The sequence below is a fragment of the Lolium rigidum genome, chromosome 2 (assembly GCF_022539505.1).
Source record: "Lolium rigidum isolate FL_2022 chromosome 2, APGP_CSIRO_Lrig_0.1, whole genome shotgun sequence".
Lineage (NCBI taxonomy): Eukaryota > Viridiplantae > Streptophyta > Magnoliopsida > Poales > Poaceae > Lolium > Lolium rigidum.
In genome coordinates, this window is record NC_061509.1 from 161,733,495 (window position 1) to 161,744,601 (window position 11,107).

Here is an 11,107-nt window from a genome sequence, read left to right on the forward strand (position 1 = left end):
GGTTGTAAATTATTCTGACTTCATATCTTCTAATTGCTCTTATAACCACCGGTTGTGTGATAAGGTAACATCATATACTTCGAGATTCGAAAGCATATTGGGGCACATGGTGACTTTGGCTAACATGTTATATTACATAATCACCAGCTTCAGAAAGGCAAAAAAACAAAATCACATTCTAGTTCACATGGTCATTTGTGTAGGTTTTCATTATGTTACCTGCAAGGCTGTAAGTATATTCTTTTTTCAGCTTGAGGAACTGTCCTGCTGTTGTGATTCCAGTTACATTTACCAGATGTCGATCAAGCAATCTACCCATAAATGATTTTGGTAGCCGCAATTTGGGTATTTCATTCAACCTGGAGTGGCTCGCTTGTAACGACTGATAAACTATGACAAATGATTATTAGACGTTAATTCTCAAAATGTAAGCAACTTTTATTCCAGTTTTCTTGGGGCACTGCATGCCACCCATGAAGATTTTTGTTAAAGAGATAAATATAACACTACAAAATAGAAAGATGACTACACAGACAGACAAACTGGCAACCTAGCAGATATCTCACTTGCTTTTGATATCATGCCCACCACTAACCGCCTAAATACTACTGCGCTCATCAAAACTGGCTACCTACAACCTTGTACAACATACACCTGAACCTAAGCAAGCAGTGCTCTTCTTCCACGGGGCTCGCATTACCATCACAGGTTTAAGCTTAAACACCAATCGGAGTTGGTGAGATGGTAACCAAAGCATCTGCATGAAGTCTTGAAATTGGCTCACAATTTGTTGGTGCTTAGGAAACAATTTGTCTGCCAGTAGCTTGCGAGGAGAGCCTTGGGAGTCCACCAGATGGCAACTTTTGCTTTGCGGAACCTCTAACTCATAGCCCTGGTGTCCAGATACATCGTTTCTGTGCTCGAAACTCTGCTCAAAGAAAATGGTCTTTGATCCTGGAACATCTACCATGTCAACACACATTTGTTTCACTGACTGCACGCTCAAGGAACGTGGCCTTCTATCCTGGAATATCTACCATAAGGAGGCCTTTGCGCTGGCCTTGGGAAATCTGGCTTGAAGCGCTTACTGAAATTGGGTGCCAATGATCTGTAGAAACAGTAACACAATTCAGTATACCAAAAAAGAATACATAATGCATAGACGAACTAAACTATGAAAGAAAATGTAACAACATTTAATCAGGAAAGCTGCAAAAACTACTTCTATCAACAATCACCGTGTCAGAACAGCGATTGGAGGATGTCCTGCTTACATCTATGAGTAAGTTAAACTAAAAAAGATCTTTCCTCAATATTCTCTAGGCCCAGTACTGAGCACAGTTATGTACTGACACAGCACTTAATTCAGGAACTAGACCAAAACTTTGTTACATACTTACTACTTCCTTCGTTCCAAAATAAGTGTCACAGATTTGTCTAGATTGTACACAATAAAAATGCATCTAGATACATGCGAATCTAGATAAATCTGCGGCAATTATTTTGGGATTGGAGGGAGTATTTGCATAGTACTTCAGCGGCAACAAATTCTAATAAAATGAGGATAACACAGATACAGCTTCTAATTAGCAAAACTGAAGTTCATGAACTAGAAAATCAAAGCAACCACCAGGTCCATGTGACATCATAACGATTAATTAACTATGTATGTCAAAAGCAAAGGTACTTTTCCTTTTGACAACCAAACAGTTGGAGATACATAGAGATGCAATAGGTACACAGACAATCACCTTGGAGAACCAGACCGTTTATGAGCAAATTGACCAAGCATGGATCTCAAAGTTCCAAGAGCCTCATCAGCGGCCTACAAAATGGCAATCATGCAAGAATTTAAAATCAGATATAGAGCATGTATGTAAGCGAACCAAGCCAAACTAGATGAACTTTCCATTGCTTAAGAAATGCATTTATGCAAGAACTTCAGTAGGCACACTTCAAATGCGAAAGAAGATAATATCTCAGCTCATATTCTTAGGTATATTAAAAATTCACTTCCCCACACTTTGCTAGCAAAAGCAAGTGTCGAACAGTTGAAACAACATCTAAGCACTAAAATACAGTTTGTTTTGGGATAAGAATATAAGTGTGAAAGTAAGTACAGTTATATATTCTAAACTGATGTAACCGGAAAAAAAATGCTCCGCTGTGAGCTGTATAACCTGAAGCTTAGCTTCTTCCCATGTTAGTCCAACTCCTTTGCCAAGAGTTTGCCCGCCAACTTCTACCTGAAAATCCAAAGGTCAAGCTGTTAAGTATGCTGCACAAGTTCATGTTGTTTGCTCAGAAACCAATATATACAATTAACCAAGAAAGCTGTGCAACAAGCATTCATGTCATCACCAAACGACACCACTTACTACAATGTCCAAGTCTTACTGTAGCCAATCATATAAAATTAATGAGCAATATTTGACTCCAATCATGTGAATGTCAGCACATTTTCTATAAGATCGGCTCTATAACTGTAAGCAAACACCCCAGACAACATTACCGGTCGACAACAAAGAACTGTATACTGCAAGACCCACACAAATAGTGCTATATCATAGATACATCAGGGTGTACCAGATACCACACATTCACTCCATGAAATAACGTCACGGCATCGTGTTTAACTTTATACTGACAATGTGTACACATTGTCAGTACTGCAGATATCAGGATAAACACCTCAAAGAAATGAAGCTCATAACTGACCTGAGCATAAGTTTCCTTGCCTACTGAACCATCTGAAGGACTTGGCCGAGCTTGAAAAACTAAATTATATCCCTCAACCGTGCACTGCAATATGTTTCCACACATGTTATACACTACCAGTTTAATGAGCAGAGTCAAACAACTAATAACCAAAGAAGGTACTTACAAGTTCCTTAAGAGCGGCAACAGAACCTCCTGTTTTTCGAGAATTATTTTCTCCCATTTTCATATATCGGGATTCCTCCGAAGTACTTGCAATTGGCAATATATCATTCCTACTATTTTCAGAGTATCCAAAAAGGTTTGGATTGCTACCAAAACCATCTTCGTTCATATCACTCATCTTATTTGGGTCAGAAAACAGGTACTTATCTGCAAGTAAATTTAAACGTGCAAATATGAGAACCAAACTAACCAGCACCACAGGGTGGCAACAGGTGTAACTTGTTATATGTCCACAGTGAGAGAGTCCCAAGATATTAGATGGTGCTAAAACGAGAAGAACATATATGCCTGGAGTAAACATGAGTAATCCAAATTTAAAATGAAACTCTTGGTTGCCATAACATACTCATAATAACCATGAGAACAAAACTGGAGAGTTTAGTGCAAATATGCAGCACAAAACAAACTTACTGGCCAGATTTCTTAAAGATATCTCTGCAGCTTGGCGCTGTGCTTCTTTCCTTGTACTACCAATGCCTTCACCTACTTTTTCTCCAACTATCCAAACCTGAAAGAAGTATGACAGGTAAGGACAAAAAAACATGGTGATCTTAAGAACACTACATGGAGAAAAATAATAAAATTTCTCAAGCAGATTTCCTTCAGATAGTGAATGAGAAGTGCATACAGTAGCAAATCCCAGCAGTTGGTCACTGTTACTAATCTCTCTCAAAATAATTACTCCCTCCGGTTCATATTAATTGACACTAATATGGATGTATCTAGACACGTTTTAGTTCTAGATACTTCCATATTGAAGTCAATTAATATGAATCGGAGGGAGCATTATGTTTTGTTAAAGGCGTTTGCAATCCTATGACGATTACCGTCGAAATATTCACACCGCTTTACACTATTCTGATGAACTCAAGACACAAAGTTTGTTTTGTCAATTAATTAGAATGTGAAAACAGAACCTTGATGCGTAGATACCAATCATAACCAACGTTGTAAACCTACCTCAATGGAAAACTGTAATTCTGCAGTATCACGTAATGCTGACCTGTACTCCGCCTAAATGCAAAAATAAAAACTCAGAATAGTCTACCAGAAGAAGTATTCAGAACCATTAATATTGATAACTCAAAATTACCTTTGATCCAGACTTTAGTGCGATCTCCTCTAGTATGCCAACGGAGGTACCTACATTTCGCGCAAAGTTTTGTCCCGGTTCTATCTGGTTGTTTCTCTGACCTGATGGAACATGCGTTGTTAGCCCTTCTCCTTCAGTGTAAAATCAGTTAAGAAAAAATCATCCCAAAAGAATAACCAACTCATTACTAACAAAATCAACAAAGCACAACAAACTCAGCCAAACATGACAAGCCAGAAAGTAAGCGCTAAACACAAGGTTACTGCAGCAAGCTTTAGAGTCTACTGACTTATCTTATTGTGGGTGAAAAATCATTTGCAAATTCTGAACGTGAAATTAGGGCCATGTTTGCCATAAAAATTGCACAAGTATATGATACTAATCGACCTGCAGAACAACCAGGCACGTGTTCTCAGGCCAAAGTTACATTGATAAGCCCGATAAAGCCTAATGAAGCATAACAAAAAAATATTTGATGCTAAAAATAATTACAAACCATATACTATTTGTAATAGAACAACATTTATTAGGCTTTGACCAAACTAGCCTTTCAAGGCTGGGTTTCTCGTGCCCTACCAGCTGCACTTGAATGGGTCCACTAGTAATTACTACATCCATATGATGCTAATCCAAAGGTTCACTGAGTTCAATTATGTAATTAAGTAGCTACACTATATGACTGAAAAGACAGAAGTATAGATGGAAATTCCATGCTGGTCATGCACAACACAAAAAGATACTCCCTCCGATGAGTCCGATCCATAACAAGTGTCGTGGTTTCAGTTCAAAATTGAACTAAAACCAAGACATTTCTTATGGATCCGAGGGAGTATAATATATAAAATCTCAAGCTATGTTCAACATGGTAAGACATGATAATTGTGTAGTGCACATACATACATACCAGGAAAGGATCTGTATCGTGGAGGTGCATGGTTCTGGAGCACGCGGTGATTCTCAGGGTGTGTTTGCTGAATCAAGCAAATATTTGTCACCACATAGTGTAGATACGTCTTATTCGCAAACACATGTATTAAAATACTCCATTTAAATCACCAACCTGAGAGGGAAACCTCTGGTTCTGATAATTAAATCTATCAGAGGATATAGGATTATTATCCCCACCATGGAAGTAAGACGGATGTGGTGGTTGCTTTTTATCATAGTTCATGGTATCAGACTCTGAAGGGAATCCTGCTGAACCCCTGCTCAGATTATTTGGGTTCATGCCATCTTCTGCTGGAAACCAATTTCCATGAGGTTGCACAGGAGGAACTGGAACTTGCACAGGAGGTACTGCTGGAAGAGGAGGTGTAGTGTCCCTTGTGTCTTGACCATGTTGTAATATGAGAAGCCTTCTCCTTGTGTCAGGATCTAACTCAGACTCAGGAACTTCACCCTCTTCTCTGCCTGGAGAACCTTGCAGTGGATCTAAGAGACCTGGTTGAGCAACTGGTTGGCTGAATGGAGGTAGCAGAACCTGATTGTTACTCAAAGGCATCATGCCAGGTGGTTGTGCAAATGGCGCTGCTGAAGATGGAGCAAAATGTTGACCAGGGGCTACTGGCATCACAAAGTTGGCTGCTGTTGGAATCACAGCACTGCCAGTCCCAGATGCTTCCTGAAAATAGTTAAAGCTTATACATAAGTAAAAAAAACAGTGCAAAACAGAATTACAGAATTACCTGCAAAGAAAGAAGCAAAGATATTTGCAGTTATTTTTATTTCACATTTTCTGTAGAAAATGGTTGGATCAAATATCAAGCAGCTCATGCGAAAATAATTCAAGCAGAAATTATATTGCCCTGCATGTCTCGTGAACAAAATCCCTTGAAAAATTATTATAGCCACAACTTTAGCATTAAAATTTAGCTGTTTAGCAACAGAACCAGAAATACAGAAAGTAGCCGTGCAATGAGCATAATCTTGTTATAAACTGAATTCAGACCCTGCAAGGTCCTCAGGATGAACTAAAGTTCAAAAAAAGAACACACACCATTATATTATGTAGTATCAGTATGTAACACTACAATATATGAAGATGTTACGGCGGGCAAAAATATTGATCATGTCTCTTATTGGTATATCAACCTGACACTCTGGATTAGAGAAATAATTTTGTATATTATGTAAGAGTAAATTTCTCAACACTACAGGTAAGCCTTCTACTCCAATTGGCTCCAACCACAATTCCTTCTCCCCAGGTAATTCTCTGTCTAACCACATTTTATTAACACCTAGATTATCAGGATTTTCCCCCACATGGTTTCCTTCTTGCCATGCACCCAATGACACTAATTCAGTCCCCTTCTCCATTATTTGCCAGATGGTCTTGCTTGTACTTGCTTCGACCCAATGGTTCCATGAAATTTAAAGAACAGGTCAAACTTTGACTCCTCTGGATTTGGAGCAGCACCACACAGTGACTTGAGCTGCAACTCATCTGGCGACACAACATACATACAGGGCTCCAGACCTCTAGTGCAGCAATGGAATCTCATGCAAGCTAGCCTCAATGGGATCTGACAAGCTTACTGCATTGGCAACGCTTTCAGGTATTCTTAATTAGAAGCAAAGATTATGATTACTGTTTTGGTCCGAGAAATCGTAATTATTTCACTTGCTTAATCCTAGCAACTGATGGAAATGTTGGTTGTTATCACTAGCTGTTATGACCGGAAGCAAGTGCAAGAGGGAGCAGAAAGAAAAAGAGCGGGTAAGACGCAGACAGGATCTGCTGTGAGAGAGCGAGCACAGGAGCCCTGGTTGGGGAGACGAAGGGGGAGGAAGCAGCTGGTAGCTGGCTAAGAATGAAGAATGTGACGAAGGGACTGTCACATGCACTCCAGTGTATCATAAATTGGTTTATACGTAATTACATATAATTTGCTGAGTGGTCAGTGGTCACCACGTTGGACACATCATTGTCCATGCTAGCAGAACCACCTATAAAGCCGCTGTGGGGTTAGTTATAAGTTCAGGAGGATAACAGAATGTCTGTTGTCTATAGGGGTTAAGTAGGTGCACCCGATGGTTCTGGATCTTATAATTTGTGATGATTTTGCAAATTCATATAACAAGTAAGAAGTCAAGACTGGGGCAGGAAGACTGCAAACCTTCATTCTCCTTTCAACCTCAGCATCAGCCATACCATCAAAAGTAAGTGAATCTCTGCTCCCATTAACTACTGCCACATTCTCGTCCTAGTGAACATGAATATAACTGTTAATTGCATGTAAGCAAGGTGAAAAAAGGGCATGTAAGCATCAGGTTTTACCAGACTCACCTCTGAAACCAAATAATTGCTCACATCTGGGGCTGATGAGATATCATGTATTTCATCCTCATAAGAAACACTAGTAATCCTTGGCAAAAGGCCTTCATCAAAGTCTCTGTCAATTAACCATGAAGGTCTATGTTAGAATCTCTGCTGTTGTATAACATGGCAGCCTGGAATAGACTTAGTTCGATAGTGGAGAATGCCATGGCAGTGATACTGAAATCATATTAACAGATATGGTAATCTTACTTGAAGAAGCCGCCCCTAATATTGCACGCAACATTTCTGGCAACACACAGAACTGGGATAGAACAGTTTGCCTGTAAGTTGAAGAAAGATAGAAATTATAGTAACTACAAAGTAAGGCAAGCTTGTAAGTACAGATCTACTATGACCCTTACCTCCGCTTGGGGTGCATAATATGGAGTGAAAGCAGGAACGACGTGAACTCTAGATTGGTCTTTCTCATCCCAAACTTTCAGACGGTCATCAATTACTAGTGCCATTCCAGGATGGCAAGATCCATCGTGGAAAACATTTAGCAAGGACTTTTTTGAGCCTAGAAATAATGATTGAACTTAGAAGGATGAAACCAGAATTAATCAACAACTAATGTGCGTAAAGGAGAATGAAACCTTCAAAGCTGTATCGACAGCCTCTGATTACAGAAACATTCGAAATTTAATACTGTATTAAGCTCTTTATCTGACAATTCACTTACCAGATTTTACACACACCATTCTGTCACTAAGTTGAACAGAGTTAATCAATTTTGAGTCCGGATCAAGCAATCTCCACATTTCTAAAGCGTAATCTCTCTCAGCCATTGTACACACATAGACCTCAAAACGCTTGCGACCTCTTGCAATCAAGTAGCTTCGGAGATCCTCCCATGCTGGCCTTAACCGAACAAGAACACTGGTATCTCTTATCTGCAGAAAACATTCCTTAGCCTATGAGTTCTGGACCCTTTTTTGCAGTCACATCAACCAGGTGATCATAGAGTACAGGACTGTATTGCTTTGCCAACATATAACACATGCCAATTCATTGTATAAACTTTTACATTAGCGAGAGAAAGAGGGAACACAGAAACAAATCCATGCCATTCCAAACAGTACAAAACTCTCAAGAGGCCTGGTGTGCAACAACAATTTGAACAAACACCATACTGTAAACAAGGACTGTAATGCATCTATGTGAGGATGAAAAATTGATGTTAATAAAGATGCAAAGCAAATTCAAGCAATGGATCACATACCACAGGATTTATTCTTGTCAAGATAATATTTTTCTCTTGTAATCTTATAACTGGACGTGTCAATGATTGATGGTTATCAGACAAAGGTGGAACTATCTCAGGTTGCACTTTATACATTTTTCCATCATCATAGACTTGATCACCTTCTATATACTGCTTTAGGATAGACTTATCATCTTGGTACCTCTTGATCTCTGCTAACATACCATTTATGCGTTGTGGATCGGTCTCATTACTCAGCTTTCTTTGAAGTGAATCAATTCTGTCCTCAAACGACCGTGTGGTATTGGCAACAATCAATGTCTCGTCAAGATCAAACACAATACCGAGGCACCGGAGATTCAACATGGTCAAGCAAGAATTGTACAAACCAAATGGCACTTTGTAGCCCCAGAAACATGCATGATTCGTCAAATTTCTTCTTGATGTCATTGCCACTAAATGCAATTCTTCCTCACCCAGCGGAACAACTGCAGTCTGCACCCAAACAAATAAAAGGAGCAATTTCAGTATGAAAGTAGATGAAACATAAATGTTTTGGATGTTGTAAACAGAAGTAATTAAGTAACTAGGCAAAATAGAGTGCAAGGAATTGCTAAACGGAGAACTTTGGTCCTAAGTTGTGAAATTAAAAGTATGCTTTAAATTACCCTTGCGTCTCTAAGACGACAAGTCGAGGATATAATAAATATTCATATACAAACAAAGACAGCTCTCGGAGTTAAGACTAACAAGAGTGGATTACCGAATACAGAACTGAATGCATTGCAAAACTGAAACATCAATTTTTGTATTGGTAGATATGGTGCAAGAGATAGATCAGCATTTAGTACAGATTCTCTTCAAGTTGATTGCAGTGAGAATCAAGCTGAAACCGAAAGTAACGGTAAATTAACTTGTTAGGCTTAGTGTGTGTCCGTGTAAGTTTATGACAAATCAAAGCTCGTTCGAAAAACGACAAATCAAAGTTCAAATCCAATTAGAGTGATCAACTGGTTGTAGACACTAGCAATGATGCAACGTCCAAGTACTTCAAGTCCACGAGAATCGGGCAAATCAACACTAGTATTTCACAAGCCATCAGTCTTGTATGTCCCAAGTTTTCTGCCAAGTTCAAATTCCCCATTATGTGATGATGATACAAGTGAATTAAAAGCAGGTCCAAGTCGAGAGAACATCTATATAAAGTGATTCCTGGAGTCAGCATCAGCAATGAACAAATATCAGGGTGGCATTCTTAGTCATGAGTCCACGTCATTCAAAATAAAAATCCTTGTCCAGAGTCTTATTCACAAGTCCACGGTGAATAACATGCTTGTATTCATCATGTAATAAATGCTAAGGTTATGTCCTGGTAAACTTGTCCATGTAGTAGTAAGATTATAAAAAGATTCCTTCGAACTTTCCATGTAATAGAAGTGGAGTTTCCTTGAACTTTCTGGGTAAAAATTAGGGGAGAGATCCCTTTGAAAACATTCCATGTAAAATTAGAGAGATTCCTCCGTCTGTTCGGGTTGATCCGGAATGTGTATCTCTTATTTTTTTTGTTATTAATGTCGGGGATGGTTTATATATATACCTTGTTGTCCCTGAGGCAAGCAGCGTGCATGGCGACGAGTGGCGGCGGTGGCTCGTCGTCGGCCTTGGGCGGCCTGGACTCCATGACGAGGCATCGCGCCCCAAGCGCGACGGTGTGCATGACTGCGAGCGGCAGGCAGCGGTCGCTGGGCGGGGAAAGGCGGTCAACGCGGATCTCTCGCGCCCAGACCGCCGCGCCCAAGTTCGTGTCGCCCTTGGGCCACACCTCCACCTCTCCGATGGAGGTGTTCCCGTAATAAACCATCGACTTGATCATCATTCTCGAAACCAACAAAGCAACAAACACGGGATCTCGAACGAACCCGTGGATTCGTCGAGAGTTCGTTCGGCGTGCCCAAAATCAGAGGGCCTGGTTCGATCTGCAGATCCGGTTGCGGATCTGCTGTTCTTATGATATGAAGCGTCCGAAACAGAAAAAAAAAATTGCTAGCAGAAACAGGGAGGATATATGCGTGCGTGCGTGTGTGGTCTTAGTGACGATGATGCTACTACAGATTTGTGTCCGAATTCTTCGCCGTTTCTGACCAGATTCGGCGCTTTGGGGGTGGTTTTTGGTCAGATCTGGGGGAGCCGCGTCAATGGCGGCCGCGTGGGGAGAGGAGGAGGATGAGGAGGGGGAAGCTTGAAACCCTAGTCGTGTGATCGGATTGGGGGAGAGAGGAGACGGATTTATTTGGTAGGTTGTGGGGAGAGGACGAGAGAGAGCGGACGCGTATAGGTCGGAGTTATCGCCACGTAATTAGCTCGGATTTCGTTCTGGTTTTGGATTTGCGCTACTTTTTCTTCTTTTTTCTGGACGGGAGAGTGCGAGGCTGTCACGTCTCGTGCGGTGGACAGTGGCTGTTGGGCTTTTAAATAGATGGCATGGGATCATCTTGGTGGAATGGTGGTTGGCAACTTGGCACCTAGCCACCCACCACCAGCATTTGCT

General features: G+C 40.4%; 1 protein-coding gene across 3 annotated transcripts; it reads right to left on the reverse strand.

Moving 5' to 3' along the window:
* Positions 1-417: 417 nt before the first annotated feature.
* On the reverse strand, positions 418-10,867 carry LOC124692514 (RNA polymerase II C-terminal domain phosphatase-like 1). Of its 3 annotated transcripts, none has more exons than XM_047225905.1 (17): positions 10,157-10,867; positions 8,578-9,054; positions 8,038-8,248; positions 7,718-7,875; positions 7,566-7,636; positions 7,323-7,428; positions 7,153-7,239; positions 5,097-5,657; positions 4,941-5,007; positions 4,037-4,167; positions 3,904-3,957; positions 3,355-3,451; positions 2,885-3,090; positions 2,719-2,802; positions 2,181-2,246; positions 1,752-1,825; positions 418-1,108 (listed from the first exon to the last, which is right to left on the reverse strand). In XM_047225905.1, exons 1-17 carry the CDS (start codon positions 10,433-10,435, stop codon positions 1,003-1,005), a joined length of 2,835 nt encoding a protein of 944 aa, XP_047081861.1. In that variant the 5' UTR covers positions 10,436-10,867; the 3' UTR covers positions 418-1,002. The 3 variants fall into 3 exon arrangements, with proteins under 3 accessions (XP_047081861.1, XP_047081862.1, XP_047081863.1); XM_047225906.1 differs by having other exon boundaries at positions 4,037-4,137; positions 10,157-10,866; XM_047225907.1 differs by lacking the exon at positions 10,157-10,867 and having other exon boundaries at positions 8,784-8,894.
* Positions 10,868-11,107: the final 240 nt, after the last annotated feature.

Bases quoted from the DNA above. Each gene is read 5' to 3' on its own strand.
- LOC124692514 (XM_047225905.1), bottom strand. From the start codon at position 10,435: ATGATGATCAAGTCGATGGTTTATTACGGGAACACCTCCATCGGAGAG. The intron at 7,429-7,565 runs GTAAGATTACCA...GTTAATTGACAG, and splicing joins ATTAGGGGCGGCTTCTTCAA to AGACTTTGATGAAGGCCTTT. The intron at 2,803-2,884 runs GTAAGTACCTTC...AACATATTGCAG, and splicing joins TTGCCGCTCTTAAGGAACTT to TGCACGGTTGAGGGATATAA.